Below are 17,085 nucleotides of genomic sequence, written 5' to 3' on the forward strand. Positions count from 1 at the left end.
TGTGTTTCAGTTAGTATCTACACCTTAGAAAAACGTACAGTTACAGACCAGGTTTAGGGGTGGGGCAACTAAAAAACAATCAGAGAAAATTGTTACAGTTTTTCTACTTCATGTTTATTTTTTACAAAACATTCCAACGTACCCCGGCAGTTACTGACTTTACACCTTTTATGGGCTTTGAAAGTTGTGTAACCTTTTCAGAGGAAGGTGATAGACACAATATCTATTTACACAAGGACACATTTCCCCTTTCTTTATATTCAGTTTATTCAAGGTTTTATTTCCAAGGTCTTTTTACTATAAAACTTAAAGCTAGACAAGGTCTGCCCCTCATGTCAGATAAAAAAATTCCAAAACAATTTTGATGGCCCAGAAGCTTATTATTTCATACTTCTGGGTCCTAAATAAATTACAGTTATTTTCACATTCCTCCTGAATATCCTTCAGGCATAATAAGCATATTTTTCTCTATAGTTTCTTAATATTTCCTTTTTGATGGTGGGTATAAAGCAAGTTGCTGAATGATCATGGATTCCAAGAATTAGAGTGTCTCCCCAATCTTTTCTCTCCTTGTGACATATTGTTGAGAGACACATATTCACTTGATGTGTTTAATAAAGCATTGTGGAATTGTTGGCAAATAGATGTACAATGCAAATAAAAATATTTGTGTTTAGCAGTTGTTTGGGGGCCTTTTCTCAGTACACCATCACACTGGGCTGGCTGAGGAAGGTGTTGTTAAGCTTTCTTTTTTTTTTTTTTTAGCCACCAAAGGGAATTATTGACTCGTGTTCTGGAGTACAGTTTGGCTAAATACTCTATCCTTAGAGTGTCAGCATATTATAGATGCAGACAGAAAGTGAAGCTGAGAAAATTTCTAAGGGATAGAAACTTCTGCTCCAAAAACTCAATGAAAGGAGAGGCAAGGGGCATGTGTATTTGCACATCAGAACAATGACCAGTTTCCTTTGGTAGGAGTTAAGTAAGGCAATCAAAACCATTATGAGTTCTAGATATAGAGGAAAACCCTAATATGTTTACCTTTGTAAAACAATAAACAGCTATTAAGTCTTTGAGTAAGCAAAATTTCATGTAGAACATTGTGACCTAGGATTATGGTGTCTTCTTGAAAGATAACTGAACTAAAAAAAAAGGGGGGGGGAGAAGAAAGATAAATGAATTTACTGTTGTGAATTCTGTGACCAATATCTGTTTTTATGATAGTTTGGGGAAGGGAGGATCCTTACTTTTATTTTTATTTGCCATTATTTTTATACTTCCTATATTAAGGAAGAGGTTTCAAGGGGAAAAGTACATAACTAAGATGTTATTACCTGCATGTGGGAGCTTATCCAGAGCCCCAGCAAATTTATGGAAATTTTAACCTTTTTTTAATCACTACCACACTACAACTGGAAAGCTCCTCCAGGTACAAGGAAGCTGCTAGCATTTCTAGAGGGGATGAGTGGCTGCCATCTTCCCAAGATGTTCCCATAATAGGAAGTTGAAAGACTGTCAGAACTAGCCCCTCCACATTGGAACCAGGGGATTGCAGACATTCTTCTCTCATTTCAGTTAATATGCATATTTTTTACATAGCTAATCTGAAATGGAAACATTTTTATCCCTACATTCAAAACTGCTTTTGTTTTATCAGCTGACATTTTACAACTCATTAATTTATAATGCGGGTTTAATGCCTTTGACTGCTCCTGGGATAAAAAATTAAAGTGACCAAACTAGTTTGTATAAAGGCTGACTATGGTATGTTCATAGCTGTTCTTTTATAACAGTGTTTTGTGCTGAAGAGCACGTTCCATGGGGATATTTCAAGCTAGCATGATCCCTTCTTTCTAGCATTAATTAATCCTGCCTCCCCAAGTGATAAAGTTATTCCCATTTTTAAATCAGGAAAGTAAGGCTCATGCATTTCAGTGACACATCGTCAAATTCAGAAGAAAATTTCTGTTTGAACTTGCTTTGTTTTGTTGTATCTGTCACGAGACCCCGCCCCCATCATCAAATGAGAAATTGACCCTTGAATTTAGTCCTATGATCTTTATCCACCCAAGTGTAGAGGTAAGAAGTTAACTGAGATCAAGAAGGGGTGTTGGTGATAAATCTTCCCTGGAAAAACAAGTCACTGGATAAAAATTCTGGAGGAATTGTTGCATCCTGTCTTTAGTAGCATCGTACCTGGAAATCGAACTTGGGGAAGAAAGGAGAGGAATAAAGGGCTAGGGTTCAGGTGAGGAGTCTTAGAATGTCCATGAACACTTACCACCCGTAAGGACATTTTAAGAAAGCAACTAGGCCATTAATCCATTGGCTCAAATTTAAATGCTCTCCAAGCATCTAAGAGATTCAGGAAACCAGATGACTCATAAAATTCCTAAGGACTTCTTTTAAACTTTAAGCCCTATAATCAGAAGAGACATTTTTAAAATAAGTTTACATGTCTACATCAAGTATTAGCTGCAGGATTAAGCATACTGTTTCCCATCATGGTGCTACTACTTGAGGACATTTTTGCAAATCAATTTTTAAATGAAGGGCCAACACCAAAACTGTGACTGGCATGTACTCGGATCTTCTCTTTTCACCTATACCTACCACGTTGCAGTAGCAGACAAAAGAAGACACTGGCGCCATGGTCCCATCTTTATTTTATTTTATTTTATTTTATTTTTTTAAAGATTTATTTATTTATTTGAGAGCGAGAGAGAGAGAGAGTGCACACGTGATCAGGGAGATGAGCAGAGGGAGAGAGAGAATCTCAAGTAGAACTCTGCACTGAGTGCAGAGCCCAACTCGGGGCTCTATCCCACGACCCTGACATCATGACCTGAGCTGAAACCAAGAGTCAGATGCTTAACCCACTGAGCCACCCAGGGGTGCCTATTTTTTAATTTTTAAAAAAGACTTATCCATTTATTTTAGAGAGAGAGAGAGAGAGTGCATGCTTGTGAGCTGGGGGAGGAGCAGAGGAAGAGGGAGAGAAACACACTCCCCGCTGAGCACAGAGCAGGATGAGGAGCTTGATCTCACAGCCCCAGGATCATGACCTGAGCCAAAACCAAGAGTGGGACGCTTAGCTGACTGAGCCATCCAGGCCCCCCTGTGGTCCCATCTTTATTATTATTTCAGTGGATATCAGTGTTTTATACTTCACAAAGTTTCCATCACACATATAAGTTTGTAGGCTCCTTGTGGCAACCTCATAGACAGGGAACCTACTATCATTATTTTTACCCATGTGTACGAAGTTTCCTTGGATGATAGGCCAAGGCCACACAGCTGGTTACACACTGGGACTGGGATGAGAAGACAGGTCTTGAAGCTTATAATTCCGGGAACTGCCTCTTTATTTCTATTGTTTCCAAACTATTGTGGGAAACATGGGTGTATCGTTAGATTCTGGTAATTGATCAAATTGGTAGGCTTCTATAACTCAAATTAAGGAGATCCATGAAAGTAACAATCACCAAAACAATTCAAAATTAAGCAACAATCTCTATTTTGCATTGTGAAAATCCCCAAAAGTCCCCGGGGATTTTCATTTCCTTACTCTGATCATGTGGAGTTTACATTTAGATTGCATTCTTCATTGGGAATTTGTAATACTGTGTGTATTTTTGTGCGGCTGTTGTATGTTTGAAGACGTGCATTTTAGCACTGGCTTTGCCACCATCTGGCTGCAGGGCCTTAGATAAGTCACTGGACCTCCTTTGTCACATGTGGAGAGTTGACTTCAACTGGCCCTCTAGCACTACAGTTTTATGATTCTATTTCTCCAAATAGATAGCAAGCTTCCTGAGGTGAGAATAGTGCATCCATGTATCCTCTGGACTTGCCACATTGTAGGTATTTAATTAATGTTTGACGATTGCATTGAAAGATTTATTGGCACACTTAGCTTGAATGGAGTTATAGAAAATCATTACTGACCGCCTTATTAACAACTAACTGTCTATAATCCGCATATGTAATTTTCCTGTACATAAAAAAAAAATTTCTGCTTCTGGTGAAGATGAAGTATCACCCCTTAACGTCAGTTCTTTTTCATGTTAATACATTAGCAACTGATATCTTGTTTGTACTCCAACTGACAAAATAATGTAGAGAAAGCATATAAGTATGAAAAGGGGTTAGTTAGGTAACATTGTATAGGGCATCTTCAAAACAACAGTTCTGGTATTTCAAATGTCAAGCTAATTATCAGTAATGTTTAAATGCTACGATAGACCATTTTTGCAAATGCTGAAATTTTCCAGCAGGTAGGGACGTTATAAAAATGTCACGTTTTGCTACTATTCTGTTACATGTCACCAGAATAGAAAAATCTGGAAAAAAAAAAAGTTATACCAATAGACAATAAAGAGAAACCATTATTTGTTTTGCATATGATTGTAAAATTAATTGGTATGGTGATACAATTTAGAGTATTGTTTACTTAGAAGGAAGAATAGAGAGGATTTAATATAATGCAATCTGCTGAAGTGAAAATAATGCTTATTATAGATAAACTATGATGCCTTTTAAATATAGGTTTTTAGTAATGCATATTCAGATATATCTTTCCAGGCCCATTTGCTATAAAGCAAATTTAAGTATCAGCTTTATACCCTTTGGTAACCCCATATTACACATACAGTTTTAGAGAAAATGAAACTTTAATATGATTCCACATAAAATGGTGAGCCATGCCAATAATTCATATGCACTTCATATGCAAATAGTTTTATCTTATCCATCAATTATCATGTAAACATGGTATCACATGGCAAATTTCTCTGTAATACAGTACAGTACCTGTATATAATTATGGGTACATTTTGCCAATGCAACTGTTACACAGAATTGTAATTAATTCCTCTGAAGATTACTGGGAGAGTTTTGGATACTGATGCTGTTTTTGGACATTTATTACTGCTCTTTAGTTGGCTTTTTGCTGTGCCTCAGAGACAGATGTAAAATTAGTGTCTATTTTGAGCCAGCAAACAGTACATCTTTCCTCTTGTTTATTGAATTGCAGAAAGGAATTCTTTGGGCTCCCACTTCTTTGTGGTTTTGAAGTAACTGTCTGTTTTTCTGCCAGCCATGTAGCTCCAATACATGTATAAAATTTTGCTGAGACTCATGCAAAGGGTGGCTTATTTGACCTAATATAAGGACAGAATAGAACTTTGCTACGTTATGTAAGCGGTTCAGTGCTTTTGAATGCTGAACAAAAATATGTGTCGTAAGTTCAAAAATAGACAGTAGACTAATATATTCTGCCCAGTGACCCTCATTTAAAACCAGTATACATTAGTTATTTTACGAAATCGAATCTCTTTTTGCAGAGACAAAGCTATATTATTAAGATCTCTTAATGCCCGTGGTGATGATGGTAGGCAAAGGATGAAAATGGGAACAAATGGGAAAATGAGTTTATTTTATTTCACAATGTAAATGGGGGTAAACCCATCCCCTACTGGCCATTCTATAGGAAGAATATTTTGTGGTGAAAATTTCTCCAATAATTACACAAGGCAAATCCACTGACTAGACTTGAGAGAAAAATTTAAAGGAAAATCCTGAGGATTTAGAAATGGGGAGGAGCAGGTGAGGAGCAGGAAGCGCGATGTCCATATCAATGGATTTAATTCTGATTGTCCGAAGGTCAGCCAGAAAGAACAGGATGAAAGGATCTACTCTGAATTCAGATATAAAAACTAACTTTGTTATGAATTGTTTTACCTGGATTTAAAAAAAGGGGGGGGAGTGTGGGGGTGGGATACCAACACAATGGCTATGGGAATGGATATCCTAGTTAAAACAGCTCTGGAAAAGATGGCATACTGCTTCTGTAAGTGAACTTGACAGCAGTTATTTATTTAGTTTAAAAGTATTTACTACTATTTGTGAGCGAGAACCCTAAAGGTTGTGAAGTATTGTTGGCCTGTGAAGGTGATGGATGCTGTAGTCCTGACCCTATATGGTGAGACATGACTTCATTGCTTGTTTAGATTGTTCTGATATTTGGGACTCCTCAAGGGCTGTTCATAAATCATTTATCTCTCTCTCTCTCTCTCTCTTTTTTTTTCCACAAGAAAATATTTCAATTGTATTGCTGCAGGAACACTCACGTGTCACACGGGATATTGTGGTCCATGCAGAAAAAGACCTTAAAAGGCATGGTTTTTTTTTTTTCCAGGATAAAGGCCTTTTAATGCCTGTCCAGCCTTAGATAATTTTATTCACTCCTTCTGGACCTTTCTTTATTCCTCCTGTGCCCAGAGATCAGTTTTTAGGAGGTGGGTTGAAAGCTTCCCAGGCCTTAGGAGCTTTTGTTGTAGCCCCCCCCCCACCACCACTCTCACCACCCCCCAACCCCCGCCCCAAACTCAGCGTTCAGAAAATTTGTAAAGAATCTTCTGCTTGTTGCTAAGAAATGGTTAAATCTCAGGCACCAGGGGGAAAAAAAAAGCACATTATTGATTGTACTAAGGTATATCTGGACCACACAGCTAGAGCAGAGATGTTAGAATATCTCTCTTTTTGTAGATCTGAGGGCATTACCCAGCCTGAACTTGCCTAAGCCCTTGTGGTCACACCTCTTGAAAAGGTTTTGTTTCCCCCGTCAATTGGTATTCAAACCAGGTCAGCAGATTCTGTTTGCCCGGCTCCGCTGCCGTTTTCATTTTAATTTGCACCTGTTGTGCAGTTGTTCCGAAGGCAAGTGCAGACCCGCGGATTATACAAAGATCATATTATGAGCAGATATGCACGGTGTAATCTTTTTGTCCCCAGCCTCACATGACAAAAAAAATCTCTCTCTTTTTGTTCCTTTTTTACTCCCTGGGAACCTGTCAAAGCAAACAGATATGACTGACTAAAATTTGTAACTAGACATGTTTCCAGAATTCTCCAAAAGCATTATGAACCTGACACACAATCCTTTTCATTTTTTTCCTCCTTTTCTGCCACTTTTGTATAATCCGATAGCTGGCAAGAGCCACTTGAGATAGCTCAGTTGATAACTTAGCGGAGGATTGCTTTATTAGGCGCAGAGAAATCAAAATGAACCTGAAAATTGTTTGCGCTTTTTTTTTTTTCCATGGGCTTTTTTTTTCCCCCTTTCTCTCTCTCCCTCTTGTTCCCATGATGTCATGGTTCTAACTTGTTTTTTTGTGTGTGTTTCTGGAGAGTTGGGTTAACAGTTCTTGGCAATCCTGTGTGTGCGTAACGGCTGGTGTGTTTCTCTAGCTGAGCTAATGCCCCGTGTTTATTACTCTAATCTTTCTTGTCTGGTGGTAAAGTGGACAATTTATGTACTAGCATGTAGGCCGAGAGCCTGTGAGGGCTGACTAATTCAGAAACAGCCACCTTCAATTGAGTTCACAGACCTTATTTACAGGCTGTCTATTTTAAGAAAAGCTACTGAGCATTGCTGGGACTGAGGACTGCAAAAGCAGCCCGCCGGTTCTTGTGAGTTATTTTAACATTTGTGTTGGTCTTGCCTGTGTCACTTTGAAATCTCCTGTAATTATGGCACTATGAAGACATCTCAATAGTAGTATTAATGGCCCAGAAGATATGGCTTTTCCTCATTTTCTGCTTAAAAGATTGGGATATAAATGGCCTTAGCACATGACGGTTGACGTAGAAGCAACAGTGAACATTTCAGATTGAGCAGGTTTGTGTATGTGTTTGTGTATTGACTAAATAGATGGACATTGTGTGTGTGTGTGTGTGTGCGTGTGTCTATGGTTTCTAGGAATAAAACCACAGCTAATATAGTGAAGTCATGTCGTATTTATAGTACATTTTATAGCACACACTCCATGTCACTAAGCTAATAAAATTGTCAATTGCAGATCTGTTTAATAAGTTTGTGTGGAGTATCGAAAGTACATACTGCCATGTGTCTCTTTGCATATGCAGTATAGATGTATTTTTGAGGATTTGTGCTACTGTTGCTTTTTAAAATTTCCCATCTTTCTAGCAAAAAAAAAACAACCAACCATTTAAAATCAGAAGGAGTATGCAGCGATAATTGAATAAGAATAAAAATGCTAAAACATGAAAGATATTAATTATATTTTCCTGACATGGCTGAGTAATTAAGTTATGAAAATATTAATTATTTTCCATTTAACTAAACAATTAGGGGTGACCGATATTTTTCAAGAAAGTGTTTAGAGAGTGTGTGTTCTGTGCTTTCTCTTCAGTGGTGAACTATGACAATGTAGTGGACACGGGTTCAGAAACGGATGAGGAGGACAAGCTTCAGCTTGCTGAGGAGGACGGGACTGCTAACCCCCTGGACCAGGAGAGGAGTCCAGCTAGCGTGCCCAACCGTGAGTCCTCCCCACACGTGAGCCAAGCTCTATTGCCAAGAGAAGAAGAGGAAGATGACCTAAGGGAGGGTGGAGTGGAGCATACTTGGCACAGCAACGACATTCTGCAAGCCTCTGTAGATGGTCCAGGTAAGCGTCTACAACCCCTCGGGCCCTGCCTGTGCCATCTTAACCTAATCTTCACTACCCAGTGCAATGTCCACGACCAAATAATTAAAATATTTCTTTGCGGAATAGAGATACCAAAGCCGGTGGCAGATGATGAGGTGATGGTAGTGTTATCACATTATAGCCCTAACATCTTAGGGGGAGATGACGTTTCAGTTTGGGTGCAAGTTGCACATGAACTACATTTTAAACCCACAATGGGAAGTCTTTGTACCCTGTTTACAGTGTGCAGTTTATATGACGTGAGCAAGCTCCAGGCTTTCAGGACAGAAAATGGAAGCAAACGTAAAAACTCACAACTAACATCTATTTGAAAGTTTCGTGTGGAAGTTCTAGAACAATACAGACCACGTAACTGTCAATTGAATGTAATTTCAAGGTCTGTCTGACACCTTCTACTGTAATTCAACCATCTAATCATTCCCCTTTGTTAAGTGTGAATGTGATTTCACACTTTCACCTGGTCAGGTAGCTTTCTTATTATTTAACAGTTAGGTACTTGATAATGATTCCTGCTATTTGGTGGGAATCTCTGGAGAAGTAAAACCGATCCAAGGCCAACTATCACAAAAATGAGGTAAATTATGTTCAAACCAAAACTTCAGATGCCACTCAGCATATGGAAATGTCTTGGTCTAAAATTCACTTAGGATGAAGCATCACTAAGGTATGATGGAATGATAAACAGAATCAGAGAGAATGAATCCTATTCCCATAAACTACCTCTGCTCCTCTCTACTTGGTGAGGTGGCTTGCAAAAAAAGATTTTTTTAATGACTCTTCCAGTTCAAACCATAGTGTCTCCTTAAATCTGTATTCCCAAGACCCAATGACAGCTGTCGTGATTTATCCCACTTTGTTATTTTTTTCTCTGACGATATAAATAACAATAGCATTTTTATAAATAGGTGAAGTGGGTGGGAAAGGAAGTAAGTAAGCGCAAGAGTCTACCTATATGCCATTGTGATGTCGCAGACTATAAAGCATCGAACCCAGGCAGGGTAATTGTTCGGCATACTGGAAGGAGGATAATAAAAGCACTTCCACTCCTAAAGAAAATTCAATGTGAAAAAAAAAAATAGAAAAGAAAAAAAAGACCGATGGCAGTTTGAGTGTAATGTATTTGTTTTTCGTTTTCCTAAATTACCATGCCAAGTTTTGTATTCTTTCTGTTTCCAATTTTGCTTTCGGTGAAGGTTTCTCGGATCTCAGCAATCCCACACATAAACATTTATCGTTATATCCATTAAGACTTAAGGTTTTAGATTTTCAACTATGAGGGAGAACTCAGCCAAAGATGCTTGAAAGATAAATACGTTTAATTAGGGGCAGAGGATGATCATTAAAGGAAGTCTGACTGCTGCAGAAGTCATTAACAATCTTAAATGAAATTTTTATTTTTATGATAGCCATTTACATGTATAATAAGAGCCAATGATTCTTGGGAGCAGTGTGACAGAAACAGAGTGTGGCGAGAACTCATGTAAGACATACTATTTAAATGAGCTGGTGTTAGCTATTCATATTTGTTAATGAACTAGATATGCAGGGCTATAAGAATGAATGTTCTGATGCTTTAAATTTTAATATCTAGAAATCAAGGGTAAGGACCAATTACTAGAATTTCCACCCTTAAAGGAATAATTAATAACGATATAACAAATGTACGGCTCCAAACTTCTAAAAAAAAAAGTTTCATTTTAAAAAATTAAGATCAATAATTGAAAAACAGCCAAAACAGCAATGTCAAGCTGTGGTAGTTTGTGATCATGGCAGCTTTTTGTGCTGGTCATGGATCATAATTTTAAATGTTTTAATATACAATAATCCATATGAGTGCATTACAGACCCTGTTATCACCTGTAGTTAATGTTGCCTGTGATACAAATGAACAGGCTGTTCTTTGCTCTTACCTTTATGGTAAATAAACTAGCATTCTGGAGTCACAATAATTAAATAAAATGTAAATCCCTAATCTCATTTGGCTATTTGGACCAAGAAAGTTACCCGGCTATTACCTGTCTAGTTCTAATGATTAGTAATGATTTATTGTTCTTTTTTTTTTATTGTTCCAAAAGTGCTCTGATGTGGTGCCTTGATGTCTAATGAAAAGAAATTGGTCTTAAAAAGCTACTCATTGTTTATCCTAACTCTTAGATAACACATTTTTCTTCTGATAAAATATTTTTCTTATTTATTGTTCAAAACACACAATATAGACAATAATTCTAATTCTGGTGCTGTTTTATTTAGTAGTGTTTTATCCCTGGTGCCTGGCTGTCTACCATCATACCTCAGCACATAGCTTGACTCTGAGATAAGCCCCCTCTCCTTTGCTCTTTCTCGCAGGCATTCTGTAGTTTGTCTGCAGGATGCAGGTTTTCAACTGAAGAGCCCAGTGGAGCTCTTACTGTGCCTTTCCGGTTCCAGCACAATCAAAGTTTTGTGTTTAGAATTGTCCTTGACATTCTTTCGTCCCACAATGGGGTGGACACAGTGTGCTGGAAACCATGACATCATTATCATTGACACAGACTTAAATAAATCACCTGCATCTTGGCCTCTTTCTGCTTATTCAAGGATTCTTCATCTTAAGGAAGAAAGTGCTCTTTATTTTTACAAACCCTCATCCCAAGGGTGACTGGAAAATGCAAACTTTTACAAGGGTTTTAAAAACAAATATACTATGTGGTTTTAGACACAGTATGCTGAGTCAGAGGTGTCTTGGAAAATGTTTAAGGTTAGGCAAGAGGCAGAACGACAGCCAGGATTGCCTTTAATTCAGAGGAGATATTCTTAACCTATGGATTGTCATGTCCTTCTGAATATGGATTTGCAGGAAACTTAATTAAATAGGCATATACATAGTCTTTCACATACAAACCTGAAAAGGATTAGTGATTCATTTTAATAAACTGAGCCTAAAATTCAAAAAAGGAAAGGTTGGTGCTCAGTAAATTGAAGCAAAGTACGTTCTAGGCAAAAGTGACACCATCTCGGTTGCATAATCTTTGGTGAAAGAGGGATACAGCTAAGGTATTACTACAGAATGCAATGCACACAGAGAACCAACTACACATTATGTATACCCAGCATTTAATAATTTGGGAAGCAACCACTTACTGTAACTTCTCTTTACTTTTTCATAAGAAAAATGACAATGAGGAAGGAAGTACAGCAGAAATCTTGAACATTACCACTATTATGCAAAAAAAAAAAAAAATGCTGTTAACTGTTTTCCCCTCAGTGACTTGATCTCTCAGATGGAAAACTTATGATTCTTCTGACTCTTGGCTACCAGAAATCACATGAGATGAGCGAGGAAGAAAGACACAAAAGCTATATTTATAGCCAGTACTGAACTTCTCAGAAATACCTTAATTTAATTCCTTCCAGAGACTGATAAAAATATCAGATGAAGGAGCCTTTCAACCGATCGATTATTACAATTGACAATACAATATTGCTATATATTGAACTTCTAAATGTTTTATGAAAAATGTCCCTGTGAAAATATTCCTTAAATAAGAGGGAAGTCCAGGGCCAGAAGCAAATTTAAAGTGGTTGTACAGTTTAAACAAATACCATTCAAATCATCTGACTGTTATGGGTAGTAGCATTAAATTAGCATCTATTTATATCTGTGTATTTTGCCTTAAAAGGCCCAGGCTTTTTTAGTTCTGATAACATAAACAGATAGGCTGCAGGAGACTACTTGTAAATCATATATTTTAATTTTGCTTCTGCCATTTGCTAGAACCTGTTTTTCTACCAGATAATTATGACTTAGAATGTGATAAGCAAAGAATGGTCAGGATAAATTTGGGAATTTACAGAGTCCTATTTATAAAGTTTCTCTCGTTTTAAGCAAAAGGATGATCAGAGAGATATTTATCCTGGATCATGTTGGTTCTCATTAGTACTGTTATTGTAAAAATACAATTTTTTAAAGTCCGTGTTTAATTTATTTCCTCGAAGCATTTTTAACTGTCAGCTGCGCTCTGCCCTCTCACATGCTCTGTAATTTGGGAGGCAGAAAATTCAAGAGCTCTCCTGTTTTTTAAACTCTCCCTAATTTAAAATATTGCAGTTCTGGAAAATAACCTTGTATCACCTATGAAGCTTCAAACTTAGTGTTACATATTTTCGTCTCCACCACCACCTTGAGCTCTTGTTTACATCTATATGTTTTTCTTCAGAAAATGGCTACAGTTATATGCTGGAGCATAAATGATAAGGAAGAAAGAGATTTATGGAGTGGTAGGGAAAGGCCTAAGGAAGGTATGTATTAGACATTTATATAAAACAGTGAAACAGGTGTTTTCAAATACCTCTGGGATGCTTGTTTTATAAACTGGGAATTTCAGGTTTGGATATGTCAAATTACGTTTTAAAAAGATACGCCTGCAGAGATTAGCCCCATCGTAGCTTCTCCAAGGGGGGAAAAAAACATGAAATTCTCGCTGACCACTAATCATCCAGAGTTACCAAAAGCACCTGCATCTTCCTAAGTACAAATTAGGACTTTGACTTGCTTTTGTTGCTTTTGACTCGTATTGAAAAAATAATATCTTTCCCCCTGTTTGTCACTAGAACTGCCACCAGAAGAAAAGCCCTCCGTTTGTCCCAAATAAGCACCTCTGTTTTTCACAGCTTGCAGTAATGCTTAAAGTAAATAAGTTCTTGTGCAGCTAGCACTATTGGATTCATTCAATTGCCTGAACAAAGCTATTGTTTAGAGGTTTACAACAAGCCTTTTCTCTGTTTCCTTTAAAAGAATCTTCCTTGTTCCTGTGGTTGGCATGCTTAGTATAGTAAGCCTTTCTACAGTTTTCAAATGCTAAAGATAATTTTCCCCCACAGAAGAAATGAAGGAAGACTATGACACTATGGGGCCGGAAGCCACGATCCAGACCACAGTTAACAATGGTACAGGTAAGTTGTGCTTACCACACCGAGATCGTACTTGTCCTGTGTCATGTGGACTTTAGTGAGTCAGGAAGAGAAACACGGGCCCATCCATTTGTAGCTCCATGACGTAACGATTAAGTCAGACATTACAATTCTCCTGTTTTTGTCTCAAATCGGAGTTCTCTTTATTTTATTTTACTTTACTTTATTTTATTTTTTCTCAGCATATAATATATCTTTCATTCTTAAACCCCTGATTGGCCTGTGAAAGTTGAGAAAACTGAACTGGATACGTAAATTTTTTCAGCGCATGAGTTGGGCAAATTTCTGGTAGTAATTTTTATTTTAAAAGACTGCATAAATAATCTCAAAATTAGAATGTAATAGGCCTCTTCTGGCTACCACTTGATAGCAGTCATTGGGAATTCAAGTGATATGCTGTAATTTAGATTGTAAATGTTTTTTCAGGAAGAGAAACCAAATTTCCGTGAACATTCCTCACAAAAATTGATCATCTGAGTTCCTTTGTATTCTTTCTTCACTTTTAATTCTTGGTACCCTCTGCCTCCTCTAAATTATGTTTTCCAGGCAGAAGCTTTAGAGAGAATTGACAATTTCACTTCTTTTTAATGAAGCTAAAAAAGTGACAGTAGGAAAGTGGTACTGCTAATGCTACAGAATGGATCTCAGGACAGTTGCGACGTTCTCGGCTCCGTCCCCAAAACTGAACAGTGTCTTCCCTCACATTCTCATGTCACCAGTGCAAATGTACATTGACACACTATGTTTATCTCTCTTTTCCTGGATAAGGCTAATTATTTTTGGTGTTATAAACAATCCTCCACACGGCCATTACAAATATTAACCTAGGGCCCAGGGTAAGGTTATCTTCCAAAACAAAACAAAACAAAACCAAAAACCACATAGCTATATCCATTCAACTCACCAATGAGAAAAAAAGTCACGGTTTTATGAAGCTTTAGAAGTTTGAATAATTCAGATGATAGTCCTATCTCCCTTGTGTTGATACACATCATGATAAACTGCTCATGCTGTGCTTCTATTTAGAATGTTCTTATTAATAACTTACAAGGCACGAACTCACTTTCTTAGGTGTAAAATAAGAGAAATAATGAACAACTCTTGTAATTTTTCTTTCATTTGAGTATGTCAATTTAAGGTACAAAAATGAAACTGTGCAATATGGGATTAGGGAAAAAGTATAGAATTAGGAAAGATTATCAATGCTAGTTTTCAGGTATAGCTCTGGCAGTAACTAGATCGTGGCCTTGGGCATGTCAGTTACCCTCTTTGGAACTCAGTTTCCCCACCTGAAAAATAAATAGGTCACACTAATTGCTTCTTAAGAATACGTCCAGGTTTAATAGTCTATGTTGTAGGGGTACCATCACCATATAATGTAGAAACAAAACAAAATAACTTCATATAAAAAGATAATAATAAAGAGGTAGCATAAATTCGATACTTTCTATAATGTCCCAACTCATGGGATCAAAAATGGCTTCATGTTTTTTTTAAGATAAATATTAAATTTCAACTTCAAACATAAATAAATCCTAATTCTTATTAACTTTATAGGCATGTAAAGTGTCACAAAAGTAAATGTATCCTACAAGGTGACAATTTACTAGCTGTTTTTTACACTTGAAGTCTAAAATGAGATGAATAAAAATTACTCCTGTTCAAAAGATTTAAAAATAATTCTGAATGTACTTTCAGCTGGCTTTAAGGTCTCTTTTTCTGCTACTACTTACTATTGCTTATAGTTCAAGTGCATTCAGTCAATAAGTAAATGAATAAGTATTCATTGAGAATGTTCTATATACACCATTGGTGTACTTGTGGTGCAAGATGGGCCAGGAAGTTTAAGACATGGTTATTATTTAATTTGGACGATGAGACTAACACGCAAGAAAAAAACAAAGAACAGTAAGAAAAATATGTGGTAAATACACAACAAATGGTAAGAACTATAATTACTTCAAATTACAAAAGTGGGAGAGATCTTATGGGGTGAGTATTCAGGAAAAGCTCAACAGAGGTGAAATGTGAACTGAGTATATTTTCAGTGGTCATAAAGAAGCGAGGAAGGGCTTTCTAGCAGAAGAATGTGTGAGCCAACGAAGGAAATTGTGAAATCTATTCAGAGGATAGTGAGAAAGGATTTGCCTGAATCAGAGGGTCCTAGGAGGTAATTCATGGGAAATGAAGCTGGACATTTAAGTTGAAGCCGACTGATGGAGGATGGGAAGCACCAGACCAAAGAGTTTGTGTCATGTTATACTACTGTGATTTCTGTGGGGGAAAACCAGACTTTGAGAGACCAACTGGAAGTCATTGTAGTTACTCAGGTGTGAAGTGATAAAAACTTGTCCTAGGGTGGTGACAGTGGTGAAATTAGCAACATGATTTCTTAACAATCAGTTGAATCTCTGAGTGATGGAATCAGAATGGCTTCAAGGTTACACATCTGCATGTTTAGAACATGGAAGTACTTACTATTTCTAGATAAAAAGAAGGAGGATCCAATTCTGGGAAGACCTTGAGCTAGTCTTTAGACAGAAGTATTTTCACATAAAAGTTATATATGAATGTGAATATGAGAATGTCCACTGGAAATGAGGAATTGAAACACAGGAAGTCAGGGCTGAAGACATAGATTTGAGAGTGATGCAAATATATTCCGATAGTATTTAACATCATGGGACCATGACATTAACCATTGAGAGTGTATTTACAGAAACAAGTAGAAAGCTGAGGCCAGGGCCCCTGGTGGGTGGGGAGAAAAATCAAATTCATTGAAAGAAAAAGATTAAGATAGAAAAAAATTAAACAACCAGAAGGCAAAGAAGGAAAGTTTCAAAAAGAAGAGAATGGTCAATTCAATCAAAGATTCAAATAACTATAATTGAAAGAGTGCTGAACAAATACATTGGACTTGGTAACTAGGAATTAATTGTGACCCTCAGTTTATAACTCTGCCCTTTTAGAGAATAAATACGTATTTCTTTATAACTGCAAGTTGCTACTTCTTATCCCCAGAATCTTTTCAGTTGCTACATACGTGGGGAATTGAAATAAGACATATTTTCTGATTGAAATTGCTTATTAATGGACCATCTCTTTGTCTCCACCCAAGTCCTAAAAGATCCAGCTACTGGCGGACCTTCTCTAGCCATCCCAGCCTACAATGATATCTTCTTCCAATGAATGCTTACTGAACAAAAAGCCTAACCTTGCCATAAATTTTGTAGTGTGTTGTTAATTAATGTCCTGTCTTTTCTATATTAGATTGCAAACTCTGAGAGCATGGATTGTTTCTTAGGCTACCATATTGCCTGTAAGAGCACCTAAATTTTGTTTTAACTTTACCCTTCGATCTTATTTTTTAATTTTTAAAAACATTATTGGAGTTATTTTTTTGTTGTTGTACAAGGTTATATTAGTTTCAAGTGTACAATATAGTGATTTAACAATTCTATACATTACTCAGTGCTCATCAAAATAAGTACACGCTTAATCCCCATCACCTATTTCACCCATCCTCCCACCTACCTCCTCTCTGGTAACCAGCAGTGTGTTCTCTACATTTAGGAGTACCTTAAAATTAATAAGCTCTCAATATATTTTAATGAATAAA

General features: G+C 37.0%; 1 protein-coding gene across 5 annotated transcripts in view; it reads left to right on the plus strand.

The window, feature by feature from the left end:
* ZEB2 (zinc finger E-box binding homeobox 2) overlaps nt 1-17,085 on the plus strand; it is a 133,435-nt gene that overhangs the window by 80,135 nt on the left and 36,215 nt on the right. For all 5 annotated transcript variants that reach the window (XM_025856339.2, XM_025856358.2, XM_025856353.2 and 2 more), the window contains exons 3-4: nt 8,217-8,474; nt 13,377-13,448. In XM_025856339.2, the coding sequence (XP_025712124.1) occupies nt 8,217-8,474; nt 13,377-13,448 (330 nt within the window). The remainder of the gene's footprint in view (nt 1-8,216; nt 8,475-13,376; nt 13,449-17,085) is intronic.

The sequence above is a fragment of the Callorhinus ursinus genome, unplaced genomic scaffold (assembly GCF_003265705.2).
Source record: "Callorhinus ursinus isolate GAN/ISIS: 27379988/994484 unplaced genomic scaffold, GSC_fseal_2.0 scaffold2, whole genome shotgun sequence".
NCBI lineage: Eukaryota > Metazoa > Chordata > Mammalia > Carnivora > Otariidae > Callorhinus > Callorhinus ursinus.